This window comes from Limanda limanda, chromosome 1 (genome assembly GCF_963576545.1).
Source record: "Limanda limanda chromosome 1, fLimLim1.1, whole genome shotgun sequence".
Taxonomy (NCBI): domain Eukaryota; kingdom Metazoa; phylum Chordata; class Actinopteri; order Pleuronectiformes; family Pleuronectidae; genus Limanda; species Limanda limanda.
The window spans coordinates 25,768,592-25,789,686 of NC_083636.1; the positions used below are offsets into that span (position 1 = coordinate 25,768,592).

Consider the following 21,095-nt stretch of genomic DNA (forward strand, 5'->3'; position numbering starts at 1 on the left):
TGTCACTGGTTTTTCATCAACAAATGGTTCCAAACTGAAGGATAAACTTATTTATTTCACTTTTAAAACAGGGCACAAGTGCCACGTTGTCACAGTACATTTTGTAAGTTGATCCCACAGCATTAGTATGAACAAATAATTTACAAAAATGTTTCTCTAATCACATTCAACCTGTGAAGAACTAAACTTGTTTTAGAAATGTCTGGCTTCAGGTGAGAGAGCTTAGTGTGGCGTCTTCCCACTCAGCTGAAAGGCTGAGTGTCATCTGGCTTCACTTGTTCTCTCACCCACATCAGTCAGCCACAAGCTCTAAAGACTGAAGACTGATAAACACGGCTGCAAATTAACATCAGTGATATGACCCAAGACGTTGGATGTCCACAAGTTGAAATGGTACAAGAGCTGAGAAAGTTTACTTTGATAAGTCTGGAAAATAAGGGAACGCGATCAAAACTTAAAACCAAAAGTCATCATGGAAGAAGTTCTTGTAAAAATCAACTCAGGTACTTTGGACTTTTTAGCTTTGCACGTGTATTATCAACAGTCTTGGACAGAAAATACATGACACATCGACCCAACCTGACTAAGTGGTTGTCATATCAGTACGCAGCACATGTAAGAAACAGCAAGAATATGAACTGAAATGTTGCTTTTCTGACACTAGACCTAAAACATCCCGCTAGCTCTCGGCAAATGACTCGCAGGACACATTTGAAATAGTCTCCAGTTGGAGAAGGAGAATAATATAGGGAAATAAGCCATGAGGCACTTCACTAGTGATTTACCGGGTGCACTAACCGCACCCTGACACCCAACTGAAGCTACAACTTCCTGTAACACTAAGGCATTTGGGCTCGACTCTCATAAAAACTCTTGGAGGACCTTCGCTGAAAATGTTAGTGACACTATTTACATTTCATTTAACATTCAAAATACAGGATATGCTACGAAACTGGAACTTATCAACAATGACACAGAAATAAAGCCGGGCTAACGATGTAGACAAACTCTCTTTTGTGCATTTAAATAAATATAAACTCTTCAGCTCATCTCTCCATCAGCACCGACGTGAGGCGTTTTTCATGAGAGAGACGGAGTCAAAAAGTTCAAATCTTACTTCATAGGGGTCACGGGTTCATGACAGCCCTCTGGACTCAACACAGAAAAGATGATCATCTCAAATCAATCATGTTTTAACTCGATAAAGTTAGCAGCTTACAAATAATGCTGGGAAATGACTTCAGCAAAAACAAGCATAATATGAACTTAATATTACAGTCTGCTAGTAAAGATCTACAATTTCCTTTTTACAAATTTCTTATTGAACATACGTACATTGATATATTAATATACTTGTCAGAGATGCAGACTGACTTGGTGGCTGCTCTGATAGTCAGTTCTCTGCAGGACCATGAAACGTGGGGGGGTGATGTGGTGTCTGCTGATACCAGTTTCTCATGCCTTCTGCAAAGCTGCAGTTTAATCTTTCAATCCAATAAACCACAATGAAGAGGAATAAAAACAAATATTAAGCGCTCTTGAAATTGTTCATTTTTTTTTCTGTATAACTGTCTCAGGGGTACAGGGTTCTCGCACTAATTTTTGAATGCAGCCAGAGGATGCAGTTATTACACACACATCCTACTGGAACTGACTTGTAGTAACAACTGATGAGGAGGAAAAAATCCCCACTGGGAACTTGTGTCTTCATCGCAGCAGGGAATCAAGGGGAGTCCTGTCCTCGTGTTTCTGGAGAGATGGAAATCCTGAATATTATCATCTTGCAGGTAACTGAATCATATTCAGAGGTGACATGTGAAGTCATACAATCTGATAAGTAGACTGTAGAAGTGACTTTTACCTGTGAGGTTCAAAATAAGATGGGTTTGCTGGATGTTTTCTCCTGGACGTAGGAGGTGAAGCGCTTGAGGAACTTGGGGTACTCTCTCTTAGCCACGGCCCTGAGCACGGAGGCAGGAGCCCAGCCTCCTGGATTTACTGCACGGACACACAAACACACACAATATACATTTTACTGCGATACTAAGCACATATGTTCACATCTTAACTAGTTTGAGCTGCTTTGAAAATACATTTTCCCTCAACCCTGGGAAAGATATTAGACACAGTTGCCTTTCTGAGCACAAAGTGAGCCCCAAGCCGTGAGTGAAGCACAAACCAAACACCCCAGGGAAGGAAATGTGTCAATAAGCAATTTCCATAATTTACTAGGCACACGTTTGTATGCAAACACACTGACGGCATATTTCCTCCTCTTACAAATGACTAATATTCTCCTCAAACCGCAGCGGTGGTTGTAGCGGACACTGACAGAGCTGCTGATTCATTATTTTTCTTCATATCTTATAATAGAAAAGTTAAGGCCCATTCAATCATCAGGGATGCAGAAGCGTTCACTAAGTTAAATTTTATACTCTTTGATATCACACAGAATACAAGATTAATACTAAAAGTATGAAAGTATGACGGAGAACCAGTGGGGAGGATTTGACCTAAACGTATTTATCATCATCATTATAATACAACAGCTCTTCAGGACTTCCAAGCAGTAAACATTAACAACAACAATCCCTGCTGATAGCATTAACTACAATAACACAACCTGAAGCTGCAGAGGTGGCAGTAAAAATAAGCAATGAGTAATCTATTAAACTGTTGTTTAATTAAATGTTGTTTAATTCATAAAATAATTAAATTATAGAAAATCAAGTTTTTGCTACATCAACACTTTGCTCATCATGAGACACTGAGCTTCCCTAGTGCTGTAGCTAATAGCTTAAAGTGTTGACAGTATTTGATACAAGTTTGATACAAGTTTTATACAGAAGCCCCACACTCAATTATAAAACAGCTATATTCACAATATCACAGTTTGTAGGTGAGAAAAGAAATACAGAAAGATTTCCTATATAAAGGACAACCTAAAACAGGCAGAATAAAATATTTTCAATTTACTTTTGTAAATTACATTTGAGAATTTTAATACCTTAGACTTCACACTGTTCATAAGTCCACAACAGCCCAAAGCACAGATCCACACTCACCATTAGCGAAGTATGTGATTTTGCACATGATGTTGTCTCTGCTGATCTCTTTGTCTCCCTCTGGTGGACTGACCAGGGTCTGACAGATCAAGGCGATGTTGATTTTGGCGCGGACACACTTGTTGGTCGGCTGTGGAAAGTAACAAAACAGAGAATTAATAAGATTATATTAGAATTATTTATTTGATAGGGACGGAGCTTGTTGATTAAAAAAAATCCTTCAAATGAGCCAGAGTTAGCTGTATAAGCTCATTTTCACTTCAATAACCGGTTCTCACATGATGACCTGAAATAAAATTATGTCTTTTATAACTACAAAGGGTAATTTATGTGCATTATGCATACCAAAAAAAACAAGTAAATAATCCCTGATTCAAATTCATCATAAAAGTGAAATAATACAATGCAACACTCAGATATAATACAAAGCCACAAATACCCATGATCACAAGTTTAGTTTGCTTTAAGCCAATTCTTAAGTTTGTATTTAAAGGTTATGTTAGGTTTCTTTAGTAAACTATTCCAGAAATTGCTTGACTGGCTTCTCAGTCAGAAAACGGACTCCACGTCTGTACTGCACAACACAGTCCCTTCTGGTGATTGCCCTTGTCGCCGTACCACTAGTGTCTTTCTGCATTATGAACTGACTCAGTGGGGCAGGTACAAGGTCAAGTAAAGCTTTGAGGAAGAGGCAAGCATCAGCCAAACATGTTAAACTAAATGAATTAACTAAATGAACAAAGAGAGGCTTGGTCGGCACTAATCTAAGTGGATCTGAGGGAACCTGATGTCTCACCTGAGCATCGTCATGATCCACAGAGAAGTTGCAGACCAGCCAGGTGTCGGGGTCGTTCTCGTTGTTGGCTAAGATCTTTCTCATGGCGGACAGGTACAGAACGTCCCTCTGAGATGCAGGCCACACCCGCTGGAACAGAACATTCTTACGTCAGATTACACAGGTCCTAGACAAAACGAGATCATAACAAGCTGATCCATTCCACTGTTGAGCGCAGTGATCTTGTGGCTCTTACCTTGTGCGTTTGATAGACAATTGCTGCGTTTTCCGACAACGTCTCCACAACATTGAAGTTTTCAATCGTGGCTGAAGGAGGACAAGAGAACATGAAGAGTTTGAATTATATCCGACCAGTAAATTGGCTCTTGACTATAACTGATTTAGAAAATACTTACTCTCCCAGTCGTTGCGGTAGGAGGTGTCCCAAAAGTAGTGGCAAAGCTCATGGCCAGTCACCCCCTTTACTGAGTGAGTGGCCTTCAGAGGGTCCAGAACGATCCCATTTTCTTCCACCTCTCTCCTGTACACCTGCACACACATTTTAAGAAACAACAATGCATAACCACTTTTACTAATGAAGGATTCCGTTTATACATCTAGCAGGCTTTGGTCCAATTATACATTTGCTATACAAGTAAATGTATTTTCAGAACTCATCATTTACTGTATGAGTAGGAGATAGTATTAAAGACACATTTCCACATCAGCTATTTCAGTAATCGGATATAAATATTAACATCTTACCTTCATTTCTCCCTCTTCCACAACCAGCTGCCAGTTGGCCTCTCCACCAACATCCTGCAGGGAGTAGGTCATGTGACTCTGCACCATCTCCTCCACCTATAACGGCAGCCCAGAGACAGAAGGAGGAGGTGATATCTATTGTGTAATGACAATCGGAAAAAGGTCCTCAGAGATCAACAAGACATGATGGAGTGAATAGTGAGAACCAGACAAACACACTGTCTTAATAGCTGCACTTAAATGTTTATGAATCAAGAATTTTGTTTCAATCATAAATTATGTAAAAACATGTGTTTAAACAAAGATTTAACCTATGTTCACAAACTGTGACTATGAATTCAAAATATCCTCTAAGAACATCTCAACAGCAGACGAAAATCTGTTTGACCTGTGGCACCAAAAAAAGTGTAATTTATTGGCAAAAATCAATTCTCTGTTACTTTATTCATCCCATTAACATTAGCATACAATCCTCAACCACAACCACAATCCTTCTTTAACTTAGAGCCACAATAAAACAGCTGGGACAAACTACAAACATGCAGGCTAGCACACCAACAGTTACAAACAGGCAAGCTCACTTTGACTTTACATTATCAAAGGCAGTGGATGTGGATGTTAACGTACTCTCAGTGACTGAGTTAACCATGTCACATATCAAAGATTGTGATGATCCTCAGGTTAATAAAAAATGAAGTGAAACTAAAATGTCCCTGATGAAAACTAGAGAAGACATTGTAGTTTTTGGGACTAAGACAAAAAACTGATTTGACTAAAAAAGCCTTGATTTTACAGACAGGCCTACATTTAAACCTGTATCCAACACAAAACAGCTGGTGGCACATTGACTATACAGATAAAAAACTATAATTCCACACACAGTTCATGCTTGAATGCTGCTACAGCAAGGTAGAGGGTTACACAGCATATCATTAAATAAGCGTGAGCTCTTCCTGCGGATTCATGCGAACATCGGGTTTAGTCTATGCAGGGGAAACACAGAGGAGGTTACCTCTGCACTGAATCTGTGGACATCGTCAGGAGCGGCCCTGACTATCAAAGTAGGAGGGGGCTGACTATGAGGCTACAGGGGAAATTAAACCCGAGGGGATGATGGACAAAAAAACAAAAGGAGGGAAGAGACAAAGTTACACAAAAGTGATGTGAAACATAAAAAAACGAAATGTGTGAAATGAGGGAAAATAAGGAAGGTGAGGAAATACAGCGGTTTAGAGTAGCTTGTGTAGTTTAAGTGTGTGAAGAATTTATCAACCTTATCAGAGAATCTGTGTGAGCCAGTGCTGGAGTAGACGTCTAAAAGGGGAACAGGGCTGGATCTCTGTATCCTTGTCTTTTCAGTCTGGCACTGCAAACACAAACATGGGTAGTTGCATCATGTTGGACAAAGAAAATACTTTTATTTCACATTTACTTTTCAGTACGTCACAGTTCACATTCTGTAATTAAACAATTTCTGATCTCATATTCACCTGCTCCTCAATTTTGTCTTGTCTGTCAAGAGCAGCCTCAACTGCATCAAAGAACTCATCCTCATTAATGAGGCTGTTTGGACCCTCCTGTAAATTAAATGGAGAGGGGATGTTACTTCTAAGATTCGTACACAAACCTATAATCATGATGCGTCATGGATGAATGTCACATCTACTTCACCTCATAATCGGGACCTCCAAAGTGAGACTTTTTCTTCAATTCTTTGAGGGCTGATTTGTAGCTGTCCTCTATTCTTCGCCTCTTCTCCATCTCCTACAAGCAAACATATAAAATCAATTTACAGCCACAGCTGTGAAAAGGAATTTGTTCAGATACATGTACAGTGTGCTGACTTAGCATCAAATCCTTTTCTCCACTGTAGACAAAATGTTACAGCACCAATTTAATATCTACTGATCTTTTTAATGTATGCAAGTATATGTGCATGTATGTATGTATGTAATACAGGTCAAAAGACGTCTCTCATTAAAATGTAAATAAGGAAATTATGGAAGAAACATGGCCATCTGAACGCTGCAGTGATCCAGATGTTACATACCTTATCCACTCTCTTTTGCCAGCTGTCCTCTCTCTTCACCATCAGGTCGATGCAGTGGGACAGAGTGGACAGGATCCCGGCTGTGGTTGCCTTGAATGTGATGGCTTCCCCCTTGAAGTCTATGCCATTGATTCCCTTGGGACTCAAAGACTGGAACACTGCACAAAAGAAGAACATCATCATCCATAACTTTAATTGCTGATTATGTAGTAGTCATGAATGGATCAGGTTAGAGAGCGAAAAAACAATTTTTTCTGGGACTGCAGCCGCACTACTCACATTTTTCTTTGCTACCATTGTTGTTGTGCACAAACTCTCCATCTGTGCGGGTGTTGGGGAAGTCATCTTCATCATCCTCCACGACTGAAAAAAGAAAACGAGTCTCAGAGAGGGGAGGCAAATACTAAAAGCACCAAACAGGTGGTTGCTACACACAAGCCTTTTCTTGTGGCACCCAACTGAAAGTAATCCAGGGTTCACGGACAAGGTAGCACATTGTGGCCCATTCAACAACTCAAACCACAGCACAGCACCAGACTCTGCTGTGCTGGACAATGTGACAATGGTCTGGTTTCATCTTCAGAATAGAGAGAGGGGTGAGAGAGTAAGAAGGGGCGAGCAGAACAAAAGCAGGGCTTCATTCTTCGTGGCCATCTACAGACGCCTTGCACCGGCTGCCATGAGCAAATGTGCAGCCGACCAAGAAAGCGTAAGAGTGAGGGGGCTACTGGAAGAACTACTTTCTGAGTCCCAACACACACAATCACATTCTTCAACACTAGCTACATGTTTCTTACAAACTACTTATATTTTCTTAATCTAAGTACAAGTAAACTAAAGATTCTCTTAGACATATACATCGCTGTAGAGCCAGTTATGTAACATACGTTCTATAAATGTGAGGACACACACTAACCCTGACACAATGCATGTAGTTGACCCTTAACCTAACATCAACTTAATTTTAAGCATAACCCCAAGAAAAAGCTGCATTATCTATTGGTCATTTTACTGGTTGCTCACTCCCCCAACCCATTTCTCTCAGACTCGAGGCACACAGCCACTCGCCCTGAGTCCAGTTCTGTGGGAGGAAGTTAAAAGGGTTTTTCTCTCCACTGTCACCAAGTGCTTGCTCATAATGAGAATACTGTCTTGTTATGCCCTGACCTACCTCTTTAACATGCCTCTAAATAATATATGTTGTGAATTAGCACTATAAAAATAAAACATACCCTTGTAAAAAACAAAATTACAAAAAACGCAAGGTAGGGGAAAATGCTTACTGTTAGTGCTCAAATTGTAAAACAAGAGTAAAAAGATTTTCAGCTTACTATTATATGTGACAAATGCTTATATTTGAAAACTAGTGAATAGATATCGTTGCTTGACAAATGACTAAATAAAATAACCCAGATTCTGCTTGTGGGAGGAAATCTTTAAACATTTTTTTTCAGTTCTTGTCCAAGTTCCATCCCTAAACCCACATGAGTGAGCGACAACACTGTTAAATAAGAGTGTAGGGGTCTGTGGCGCTTACTTTTGTCCCTCTGCAGCTCATCCTTGGACTCTGCATCTGAACAGTTGTCAAAGTATTTCTGAAGCGTGTCCACCTGCCTGCACAAAATATCTCTGAAGGTCTCCATCTCTGCCAGCTTCTCTTTCAGGCTGTGACCCTTCTGAAGACAGCAAAGCAACAGAGTGGTTAGGCTTGTGTTTATATTTCCATTGGACCACTATGCCACCATTCCACTGCCAACAACATGACAAAATTCACTGCTTGCGTGTGCCTCCATTAATATCCAAGCACCCCTCATGTGTGCAAATAATAATCTGAAAGCAATGCTTTCTTCAGCTACAGTAAACATTAACCGGAAAACCCACCTTGAAGGAGGATGTGGAGGTGGCAGAGAAGCCGCTGGTGGCTGACGTAAGAGACAGCATGGAGCCACGTCTCCGCAGACTGGACTCTGAGCCATAACCACAGTCAACCTGTAGAAAACAGACAGGGCAGAGAGGAAACAAGTGAGCTGTGTCATAACAACTAAGGATTAATAACTAAAATACCCTACTGTCGTTAATTTAAACAAAACTAAAAAAATACACTGCCACATTCTTTGGCGTACGAAGCCCGTGAATAATGAGACATGACTGAGTTTATTTTTCAGGGGAGATAACCTGATCCAAGTACTCTCTGTTTGAAATGTTAATTTGACCTGAAGTGTTCCCATGTGGCACTTTTAGCCTAACTAGCACATTATTATAAGAAAGACTTTCAACTACTTTCATGTAGTTTTGTTTAACATCCAAATACTGTATTTGGAAGGGTTGAAACTCCATTAGAAAACCACAAAAGCAGTTTACAAAACCTTCGTAGTAATACTAATCTTTACGTTGAAATTAAACATATTCTTCCTCTAAACTTGATTTCCCCTCTCCTCTACTTGAGCAGCCTGGCCTCTCAGAATAGACGCTTGGTCACACCAGCAACAGAGCAGCTACAGGGGCTGGTGGAGAAGAGAAACAGGGGTGTATTCCCTTTAAGACACACTTCTGCTTTCAGTCACAAGAGGGCAGTAACGTGCATGTATATATACATGCACGTGACTGGCATTTGCAAGAGCTTAGGGTTACTATCGGTCAACGACCAGAAGTAACTCCGCCTCTCATGGATTTCAGTCACGGTTGTTTGCCCTTTAGCCAACATGTTGCTACCCCGCTGACTTCATCAGCACAGATTGCACTATCTAAACCAGGTCGCTTAATCTGTTTGTTGACAGAACAAAAGAAAAAGAAAAAAATACATCCAAACAAGCAGAGGCTTTGTTGCTGCTTGATTATTGATTAAAATCTAAAAATATTAAATAAAGCAGCAGTAAAGTAACATTTATCCGCTGCTGGGCCTCCCGTCAACAAGTGTTTAGTATATGGCCACACACACAGATATGTTCTTAAGCTGCATGCAGGCAGCGATGCTGTGCAACTGTTATGTAATGTAGGTGTGAGTGGAGATTAAAGCCTCAATGAACACACACTACTGTATTTGACAATAGAGGAAATTAATCCTGGTGCTGATGAAAAAGCTGCCCTGAACAGGACATCCTTTTTTAAGTGTGACATATTATGTAAACAAATTTAGACAGTTTACAATAAAAGATGACCAGACATTATAAGAACATATTCTACTGGATTACTTTTGCGACTGTCTCCTAGAAACTATTGTTGTTTTCATGTGTTGATGTTTCTCTCTCTCAAACCATGGGAGGACTCCAGTGATGGCTGTGGTGTGTTGTGTCTCCTTGGAGACGCTGGGCTGCTGAGTGTGAGTAATGTGAGTTAGGAAAGAGGGAAGCAGTTCCCTCTTAGTCGGAGAGTTTTCAGCAGTGACTCATTGTGGGTGGGATGACGGCTGGGCGTGCAGGCATGTCCATGAGGCGGACACCCCTCCTGCTCTGAGTCATGATGTCTTCCTGGTGCTGAAATGAGCGGTTGAGGGGGAAAGGAGGCGTGTTTGTGCGTGGGGGGGTTTCCCCAAAAGAAGGCCCATGTGAGCGGCATGTGTTTTGGCAGACAGACTGAAGGTGTAGTGGCTGAAAGCTCACAACTGCACCGATCAGCAACAACATTAAAATCCAGTCACAAGTTTTAATGATGTAGCTGATCGGCCTAGGCTCTTCTTCTATGGACTAGATGAATGTGGATGATGCACTGTGCATACAAACAAACACAAACAAACACACGTGCCACTACAGTGCACTGCACAGGTAATGGGAAAGTCCTGAATTCCTACAAACTTGTTGACAAACGCACCAGTAGTGGAGGGATGATTATTGTTCCCTGGACTCCTCCCCTGTCTGATGTTCTCTCTGTGATACTCTACCAGAAACACACACATCAATGATGATTCGAATTTGACAAGGTTGTGTGTTTTGATACGACCACTTCATTGTCTGCTGTGATAGAATGTGCATGACTTACCCTGTGCAGCTCAATGGAGTCAATCCACTGGTATCTGTGCTCTGGGTCTTGTGCTCTCAGGTACCACACACTGTCGTTCACACTGATGTCCAACCGGCACTCATCAAACTCATGAGGCTAAAAACAGGAAGTAACACAGATCAAAAAGTTAGGTAAGTTATTGTGTATTGAAAATAAACTTTTAGGGTCAGTATCAGTCATTATAATCAAATCCTGTTAATTTCTAACAGAAGCTGAGAGAGGTTCAGATATTGGAGGCTTCTAATAAATCGAGGTGGATTATCTGACGACATCTTAGGTCCAATTAATACTATGTCTCCTCTAACAGCGTGGATCCTGCTACATTCACAACCCAACAGGATCCTCACCTACAAGATGGCTGAGCTAATTGGCCAAATTATGTTACAAAGCTAATTTGAAAAACAATATCAATGTAGGATGCATGGCTGATGAGGAGCTGGTGCCAATGCACTTGTCCACTGGTTGGTTTGAGTCTGGATATTTTCGATAGGACTTTTCAAATTGTGGGTGAAATTCATATTTTGATCATGTGTTAAAAACATTGTGATATGATTGTGGCTGTGGCTCAGGAGGTAGAGTGAGTCGTCCTCTAATAGAGGGTCAGCAGTTCGATCCGAGTCCTTTGGCAAGATACTGAACCCCAAATTGGCCCCTGACAGCAATGATTGATGTATGACTAGAAAGTGCTGCACATCCATGCACTGTGAAGTGTGAAGCGCTTTGCATGGTCATCAAGATACATAATAAATACAGACTATTTACCACTTTGGCAACCCATGTGACTGGATAAACAGTCCCATGGGAAAAGCAAGAGGAAAAGCCTTTCTCTTTCCTGCACAGGAAGTACAGAGAGAGGCATATGTGAGAGGGGGCCATGTTAATAGCTACTGGAATCACCCAGAAAAGACAAACTGCTTATTTCGCTTCTTTGTTACATGCAGAGAGACAATCTGCTCTTGAGTTAATTTTAACAGCTGGAAATATAGCAGTCTGCCACATCACAGTAATGCAAATAAAATATCTTTAACATAGGCCTATCTCAAAAAGATAGGAGCCAAAGATGAGCCAGAGGCACAGCAGCTCCTTCAGACACTCTCACATAGGAACTGGCCTTTTAAGGCAACTTGCAGGATGGAGCATATTCCTAATAGCCCTCCAGTGTACTGTCAGCGCTGTGAAAGTGCTATGCTGGCATGGCCAGCAACCAAGGAGTGTGTATTTGTTGATGTATGTGCTGGGAGAGGGGGGAGGTTGCATGAATGGTATTTACCTGTGTACTGTTTACCAAATGCATCAGGCCCTCTGAAAGGACACCTCTGCAGTAAGTCCTAATGCCTAATCACGCTCAAGGTCTAATCGAATTGAAAGCACACAATAGTGTATGCCAGAAGGTCTGGCTTGCTCTGGCGTAGTCGAGGACACAGCTAGAGAGACCTAGAACTGCAATAGCATTAATGAGCAGCAGTTAAAGTGTAAGCACGACAAAAACTAGAATTACTGCATTGTTGTTGTTTGCCTCTGCCAACCAGTCTAGGATCAAGACTTAAGGTCGAAGGCTGTTTTTGCTGAACATCATAATGTCACTGTGAAGTTGACTTCTTGTATATAAAATGTCTTCAAGTCATCTTTGAATCCTCTCCAAATATTTAGCAATATAAAAAACACAACTTGGGTCTGTGTAAATTTACCTGTAATCCACAGTAAGTGCACTCATTTACTATGAAAGCAAACAATCAGCAGTGTTGCCAGAACAGCTTTCACTGAGGAAACATTTGTGAATGCTGATAACTCAAGTGTTGATTTAATTAAGCCCCTTATGGATTTTTTGGGGATATTTAATTAATAAGGCATTGTAAACTTAAGTATGTAATTACACTGTATTGATCATTCACCAATTCTATTTAATCCGTACAAGGTTAACACAATTTATAAGTTCAATCCACCAGAGCAAGCTGGAATAAAAAAGGCACATATGATCATTAATAATTGCTAGCTTGCAATTTATGATTGCCGAGTAAATGCAAGCCCATAAGAGTTGGAGCCTGTATCATTGGCGAAGATAGTATAACTTAATGAGTTGGCAGAGCAAGAAATTGCCCACTATGGGGTCTTTAAAGAGGTTTCATTGCAGGAGTGTGACTTGGCCATGTTGCCTGACACCTGGACAGCGCTGAGGCCAAGACCAGATGCTCTGCATCAGTAATGTGCAACATTACTTAAAGCTTACCAATGCTCATTTAAAAGAAGAGGTAGCAAAAGCAAGGAAGGACACAAGCATGATGCATCAGTTATAAGAAAGCCAAAAGATCAGTAGACTCTACCTTTTATGGCCAGGATTAAACTGTGGTGCTTTGAAATACAACTTCCCCAGCCCAATGAACAAGTAAGTTATTATATTATAATAAAGGAATAAAATTATATTTGGGCTGTTCCTGCCTACAACTTGCAAGTTGCCAGTGGAACTTAATTGGGATTCTGTTGCTAGGAAAGTGAGAAAACAAGTTCCTCTTGTTCACCGCGGGACAATGCAGTCATGGGTATACTGAGGATGAGAAATACACGAGGCTTGAAAAGTTCAAAAGGATACAGGACTACCGTAAACAATAATCTATCACAGGAAGGTCATCTCAGCAGCCTTGCACTTTACAAGACGACGTGACAGGCTGAAAAATAATGACCAGTCTGGATCCTATGTGTAAGACAAGCAGATAAATAAAAGGTGTAAAAACAACTCGAAATATTGGACGATCTAGAACAAAGTTAATTTGTAGATTTTCTGGTGGTCAGTGGTCAAATGCCTTTCAACCCCTGTGACCATGCACAGAACCAGCAGTACTAAGAAATGAATGGAGGGATACTTAAGATCAAACTACACAAAAGCATTGACATCCCACTACAGATGAAGACTTTGATTATTTTAGTGGGTCAAAAGAAATAACTCAAATAAGGCCCAAAAAAAAATATATATATATATAGATGCAGTAAGTTCTTTTTTATCATGCACCGATAGCTGTGTCCAACAAAAATATCTTTGACAAAAAAACACTGATCATAAGGAGATGTTAAGGTCAAGTGTGATGTCCGTATGATGCTTAAAGAGCCCAATGTGTTGGAATACACCAACATAGCACCACAGTCAACCCGTAGTCAAGAAATAGATTTAATTTGCCAGCAGAGCAGTTTGTCTTTTGTTGATTTAGGCAACTGTATTGTCATCGTTGCCTATTTTTGCCCTGAGGAGCCTCTGCCAAGAACTATTTCTGAAGTCTGTCAAACTGTCTCCCTTTTTGTGGGGCCCACCAGTCACTCAGCTGGGATAATACCCCACACTAATGTCATCAGTGTTAGTCTTGGATTCTATGTGTAGCAAATAAGATGATTGCCAATATCTAAATGACAAAACAAAACAGTTTCAATCTGTGTCTATTCTCTTCCAACATAAACTTCCTACTCAGCTTCAATGAGACATATTCTAAGCCCCCCCCCTCCAACCTCTGTTTTGAGCTGGTGTACGTGTCTAAAGTCACAATCCCGAGATGGGAATGGAGGGGAGTTCCATTTAAATAAGCCCAGGATTTTCAGTACTTAAAAATGTTAGGGGACTGAAACCAATGCAAACATTGAGAAACCCTACAAGGATTGCGCCAAACATTACTGAATTTCATCATTCATTTGTGCTCATTTAAACCTGATAATTACACTCTGACAAGAGGAGATTGTGACAAATACAGTCTATTGTACTTGCAACATTACTACTCTGGTCTGGAGCCAGGAATATCTTTCTGAAGACACTGAATCCCTGTTGCACTGGTGGAGGAAACACTGATGCACCAAGTGGTCAGAGTCAAAGACAGGGTAAGGGAAGACTAAATCAACAGGGGTTACAGCAAGAACCACATTCTGTCATTGAAACGCACGCACACACACATTCTTGACCCTCCGTTTGACCCCCAGCGTAGAGGAAGTTCCATCGTATGAGGAAGAGTCTCACTTCCTGTCAGGAGACACTTTGTAATTACCACAAAGCCTGAAGTCACTCCCAACTATTTGTTTGAGCTCTACTTGATCACTAATCTTTCTTTCTCGTCCTTTAGCTCTTTAACTACCTCAAAAGGTTTTGCTGTGATGTGATGGGGGAAAGAGCCAAATCCTCACATCCAGTGCCACTGAAAATAAAAATAAAAATGATAATCCCGCTTCCAAACTACTATAGATCAAGTTTGTGCTCCTATAACTTGCCATGTAGCTTAAAATGGTAGTGGTGGTTACCAGCCTGTGGAGGTACAGATAAAGTGTGAAACCAACGCATACTGTAGTTGTTTACAATCAGGTTAAAAATAAGGAATTGTTCAATTATTTAGCCATGGCCAAAGCTGCATTTGAAACTGAGCTGGTTTACATTAATACAGGAATGTTCAAGTTGCCTTGGTGGATAACCCTTTATTACTTAGTTAGTAAACTTCTGTACAAACATATCTTGTACCTGTAATATTAATCATCTGTTTAGATCTCAACACTGAATTATATCTAATTCATTTGTGACATCAAGTTTAGTAATTAAGCTGGCTGAAACATATGACTTACTTATACTGGCGTAGAGAAAAGACAGGTGGTAGACACAATGGATGCACATCAAATAACGTAATCTAATCCAGCAGCTCTGCCTGGTTACTCCCTTTGCAAAACATACATGCTCCAGTTTTATTTGAGACTGAATCAAGAGGCTGTTGAAATCTGCTGAAATTTCACTGCACCAGACAAGACATAAGAAACATAGTAAATAGAAGAATTGTGAACCACCAGCAATGAGCTGCAGGTGCTGTGATCAGTCATATTATTATAATGTCAGTTTTTTAAACATGACTCTACAAAGAAGAAATCAAAAGTTATCTTACAGGTCTGGAGTTTCTCAACTCTAGTGTTAAAATGACACCACTGAATGAATCATTGTGCAACTACAATGGATTATACACTCTTAACCGAGTAGATACTGTGTTTGCACACATGTCTGCACAAAGTTTAAAGAGATTAGCCTGGTTAGTCTTATTGTAAGAAACGTTTACATGGTTGTAGCGACATTCAACACAATGGGTGTGAAAGTAGCTATTCCAAGTTAATTCACTGTATAACATGGTGCAAGACAAGTACAGCATGTCTGATAGTTACTTTCAAAGCAATGAGACGAATTGAGGAGACGCAGAAATCCAAGAGAGAAATACTGGTAAAAAAGAGAAAACATGTTTGTTCTAAAAGGCAATTAATGTCTGCTGACCCCATCTCTCGCTATAATCTTCATAATTTATGGTCCAGACGTCTGAGGCCTATTTCCATTGGAATGAGGAATGACTGCAATAGAGTACCATGGAAGTAAATATCTACATATGCTGGGAATGGATAAAGCTGAACAAATACATCTAAAGGCAAGGCATGCATCACGCTGACTGGGTGGGAACACAAACTAATTCATATCCCTTGTTACTGTTTGGAGAGAGATAGACCGAGCCTCAGTCAATGACTGACATGGGTTCCCACTGAAACATGATGAAAGGTGAAATGGTGAGAACCTCCAGCATTAAGTGCTGTTGACACATTTTCCTTATTATTTTGTCTGTACTGTAGTTAAGTGTGGCAGTTCTATTGAATCTTTGAGACAGGATATTATTGGACACCTGATAACATGTGAGTGCTTGCTTAAAGAAATGTTTGCTGTGACTACCACAGCTCCGAATGGTCTTGAGCTGGATTGTCCTGTGCAGGGACACAGCATTACTACTCACATGATGATGTTTCCAATAATGTGTAACCACATAGCATAACGGAACTAGAGTCAGCTGACAGGCCAGTTACCCTCAAGCATTGCTTGTGACATAATCAGGAGTTATTTGTTAAAAAAAAACAAAAAAAACAGGGTTATCAATTGAAGATGGAGTTTGAGAAATTTTAGAGTTAAGTTTCTCATTTGGTTATCAGCTGAAAGTCAAGCCTAAGGCCTTCACATGGATCCAGGAAATAGCCCAGTTTTCCTTCATGAATTTAAGAACAAACATATGGTGGATGCCTAACATCTGAATCACATCTTATGGGTCACATGCCAAAATTCTCTATGTGAGGGCCTGAGGGAGGAAGAGAGTGGGTGGATAAAATACTGGTGGAAGCAGGAACAGCTGATGTTGCTCTTTAAATTTCTTGCCATGATCCTCAGGTAATAAACTTGTTCCCATAATGCTGATTTTTAAAAACATGTTATAGCATTACAGTATTAGAACATCTTGGCTTTGTGTTAATGTAAATGTTATTTTGTCCCTGCTCAAAGTTCCTCTGAGTTCCTGTGCGATTTCACACCAACTAAAATATATTTTATATTAAAAATTTATATTTCGTAGCACAGTGTGTCATTCCCGTTGCAATTTGAACAAAGCACGCAATGTAGGAAATAAGTGTGGCCAAAGGGGACCTTCAGGGAATCTTATGTGGTGGTGTATTTGCCAAGAACCAGCCCTTGCTTAGAGCCAAAACAAAACTAAGATGGTTGTACAATTTTTCTACCAGCGTTCTTTTACTTTCTTATCATCGCTTACAACAATAGGTGCCCAAGAATCAATTAGTCGAATACAATTGTCAGTGGCTACACACTGTCAAGACAAATGAGTTCAGCTGATGCCAACAATTATAACTTTACTGACAAGTAATTATTATTTTTCTTCCGCAATTTATTCAAGTGATTATGAAAACAAAGACACAGCTATGTCAATTCTGAATAGCAAAAAAATTGGATCATAAGACACTGATAAGATAAGAAAACCCTTTGTTGGTACCACTACAGGGGAACATTTTTGAAGAATAGAATACATTTAGATCTTTCAGATTAGCCCATACTTATCACAGCAATTCAACCGATATAAAGAGGTCAACACGAAAAAAAAACTAGCCAGTGCTTTCTCTGGGAGTTTTCTTAACAGTGGTGGCTGCTATAATATATAAAATCAATAGTGATTGTGTTATTTTTATGCTCTTCACTCTTCACTGAAGGCGTGTGCAGCAACTAAGCCTTACAGGAAAACTTCTACTTGTAGCCCTTACTGTATTAAGACCCCGCAGCAGGTCAACAAGTGATTCTGCTCCTATGCTCTTTTCCTATCACTAACATGTAGAGCTGGACTTTATAATAACCTGCTAAATTAATATTTATGTTCCTGGATAAATGGGGCGTCGCTTCTTTTGCAACAATGGATTTGAAACACAGCGTTGTTTGATAACCGGCAGGAATAACTTCTCTCCTGTCCGCGGCCTCTGTCTGCACATGTTTGTTGCTCTTCACACACAAACTGACAAATCGCATGTATTCAGTTATTAATCATGGTGTTGGATCATGAATACGGATAATTTAGGTCACTTTAACCCTGATGTCCTGGCTGTGCGTGTCTCGTGTAGTGTGTGTGCCAGGGGTTCTGTGTGCACACACATTGTTGGACGGTTTTTCACTGTGTTTAAATAGGTGCCTCAACATTTCTAGACACAAATCAAACAAACACAAAGTAAACCTTAAGTACTGTATGGGTCCTAAAAATGTCTGATAAGTGTTGGGGTTTATTGTTTTAGTGTGAAGTGAGCATGAGTTGGCGGGGGAGTGTGGAGGGCAGATACTATGGAAACTCTGACATGGTATAAGGGCTATAATGTGTGTTTGCCCCAATCCATTCATAAGCAATGCTGCCAACTATATGTTGTAATGGAAGATTGTTCCCTTTTGGTGACGAGAATAAGAAAAGGTGTTGTTTCCGCACTCTTAGCAAATGTAGAACTCTTACACAAACATCAGTATTCGTTCCTGGAAGACGTTTAAAAAAAAAACACCAATGTTGCACAAATATTAACAGAACAAAAGACTTCTACTTTGAGAAGAGTCTCAGGGAAACTTACAGTAATAACAGCTTTACTAAGGCAGAGGGAACCTCGACAGCCATACTCGGTCTCATCCTGGGACTTGTAGTAGCTCAGTGTGTTGCTTTTCAGCACCACCCAACGGTCCTGCCAGCCATGGATGTAGTTTGTCCACTGGAAAAGCAAAGCATTTATATTAACATCTTAGCAAAGTGAGGGACAAGGAAAACCTCACATTAAGCAATGATATTTTTGCAATAAATACCACCTTGAGATGTAGTCACTAAGATTACTACTTTTACAGATAGTCAACATATTGAACAGCTTATATTTTTACTTAACAGCCTCAGAGCTGACTCAACGACTTAAGAATGTAACACAAAGTAAATCTTTATTATTGATGAACCTTTAATTGGAGAGTGGTTTCCATTTTTGCTGATTACCTCAAAGTAAAATAGAAAGTGCATGTGCCTAACTTGAGATGCTTGAATGGGATTTTAAGTTACAAGTCCTGTGACGTGAAAAGGGCTTAGTATTATTGAACAGGTGAGCTTTTCTGGATGCAGAGCTCCTTAATCTCACAATATGCTTGGTTAGCAGGTCAACATGCAATCTGTTTGGAAACACAGTGTACAGTGAGATTAATGCCACATTGGCTTGCCAGCAGCTTAACTAATTTAAACTGTGGTCATTTTGACCAAAACAAAGCATTGCACAAGTGAGCAGAGGCATATGGCAAACTAGGTTACCCAGAATTTGTCTAGCAGCAGGCTTAACTGTCTGTTTACCAAAGGAAAAACCAAACAGATCAACACTATCTTAGACAGTTGTTATTACATAGTGAACTCAATTAACAAGCATATTTAAGTTATACACTAGTCCCACCAACAAATGTCTTTCGTTAGTATTCTTCACAGCATCCCTGTACATATGACATCAGGACAGTACGATTTGTTGTGTCCATGTTGTTTTTGTAGCGGACATGACAAACACAGGGATGAGCAGCAGTCCTGATTTAACCTTTGAAATGAGCTCATCGCCAACCAGATTAGCAGGAATCTTTCTGAAAGGGAAACGCAGATCTCGGCACAACGTCCCCTTGGCTAAACCAACACCTGCTCCACTTGGTATATTATTAACAGCCTTGTGCGGCCGAATGTGATCCCCAGATGCCCGCACTCACTGCACCAACATTAGATGAATGCAGCCCACAGCTAATGCGTGCATAACCTGGAATGAACTGTTTACTCCATCCGAGACCACAGTAAATGAATCAATACGTGTTTCGATGGCTTTGTGGGCTAATGTGGCTAGCTGTGCATTACGATTTCACAACAGGGGCTTTCCTGTCGCTTCAGTGGGGATCTAATCATACCGGGCAGAAATTTGCAAATGTTGATGGAGGGTAAGCGATCCTGCATCACCCAAATAGACCTGCCATGATTGGTCATAACATTGTGAGACTGCCTCGTTTCAACCCTGATATGAAGACGGGCTACAGCAATGCCCTTTAGCACCTGGCAGTGACATTGGCCGAGGCACACTACGAGATTCTTACCTTACTGAGGACTCCACTGAACCGGGCGTTCCCAACAGGATGTGCAGGCTCCTCTTTGGGCTCTAAATCCTCCTCGGAGCCGTAGGAGTTCCAGCTCTGGTTGTCGGACATGATGCTATGTGGCTAACGCTTGTGTCAAAACAAACCAGGCATGTGACGCAGAGACTGTCAGACGTGCACGGACACTGTTCCCTAAGCTGGTGTTATACAGGAGCAACAGTTCACCGAACCATGTTCATGTGTTGCTATCGACCGGCTAACAGCTGAGTGCGGGAGGAAACAGCCCCGGCTCGATGGGGGTCAAGAACAAGCTCCCACACCGCGCTATTTAACCTCAGTTAGCTAAAATGGTCGGCACACATTCAGGTGAACGGTGGCTGTCAACTCTGCTCCACCGCCTCTTCCCTCCCGCGTCCGTCCGGTCCCGCAAGGTGCAGGGAAGGCAGAAATGTGGGTAAGTGTGGTCGGGCAGGCGGTCAGCAGTCACAGGGTAATCCGTCACTGACTTCCGGGGAGACGCAGAGTCCGTGTCCGCGGCTGTTCACCTGTGCAGCCCGGAGACAGCTCTCCAGCTCTGCGCCATGTTTCTCTGTCTGAGTTCCTCTGACGTCTGCCGCTTCTCTGGATCAGCGTGCACCAACTTGTGTGGCGGGCAGGGGCGCTGGCCCGCGTGACGTCACCAAATCCGCTCCTAATTCGGAGCAAGGCCCCGCCCCCTCTTTATAATACTCAAAATAGACCGAGAAGTATTACAGCACTGTACTAGTGCACACTGTGGACAACTAAAACACACTGAGTACTAAACATACTATGGAAAACTAAAACACACTGAGTACTACTACATACTATGGAAAACTAAAACACACTGAGTACTACTACATTCTATGGAAAACTAAAACACACTGAGTACTACTACATAGTGTGGACAACTAAAACACACTGAGTTCTACTGCATACTATAAACAACTAAAACACACTGAGTACTAATACATACTGTGGACAACT

The 21,095-nt window shown here is 40.9% G+C and overlaps 1 protein-coding gene across 3 annotated transcripts; it reads right to left on the reverse strand.

Moving 5' to 3' along the window:
* Positions 1-35: 35 nt before the first annotated feature.
* LOC133011051 (ceramide transfer protein-like) lies at positions 36-20,697 on the reverse strand. Of its 3 annotated transcripts, none has more exons than XM_061078750.1 (18): positions 20,091-20,697; positions 18,572-18,706; positions 10,631-10,747; positions 8,537-8,644; positions 8,193-8,331; positions 6,935-7,018; positions 6,656-6,813; positions 6,277-6,369; positions 6,096-6,182; positions 5,879-5,971; positions 5,618-5,689; positions 4,606-4,701; positions 4,257-4,389; positions 4,097-4,167; positions 3,862-3,990; positions 3,066-3,195; positions 1,862-1,998; positions 36-1,749 (listed from the first exon to the last, which is right to left on the reverse strand). In XM_061078750.1, the coding sequence occupies exons 1-17, from the start codon at positions 20,199-20,201 to the stop codon at positions 1,871-1,873; spliced, it is 1,884 nt and encodes a 627-aa protein (XP_060934733.1). In that variant the 5' UTR covers positions 20,202-20,697; the 3' UTR covers positions 36-1,749; positions 1,862-1,870. The 3 variants fall into 3 exon arrangements, with proteins under 3 accessions (XP_060934733.1, XP_060934716.1, XP_060934724.1); XM_061078733.1 differs by lacking the exon at positions 5,618-5,689 and adding an exon at positions 10,463-10,528; XM_061078741.1 differs by lacking the exon at positions 5,618-5,689.
* Positions 20,698-21,095: the final 398 nt, after the last annotated feature.

Coding starts and splice junctions, on each gene's coding strand:
- LOC133011051 (XM_061078750.1), bottom strand. CDS start 20,201: ATGTCCGACAACCAGAGCTGGAACTCCTACGGCTCCGAGGAGGATTTA. Junction 4,702..5,617: donor TCCACAGATTCAGTGCAGAG/GTAACCTCCTCT, acceptor CTGCCGTTATAG/GTGGAGGAGATGGTGCAGAG. Junction 3,196..3,861: donor TGGATCATGACGATGCTCAG/GTGAGACATCAG, acceptor TACTTTCCACAG/CCGACCAACAAGTGTGTCCG.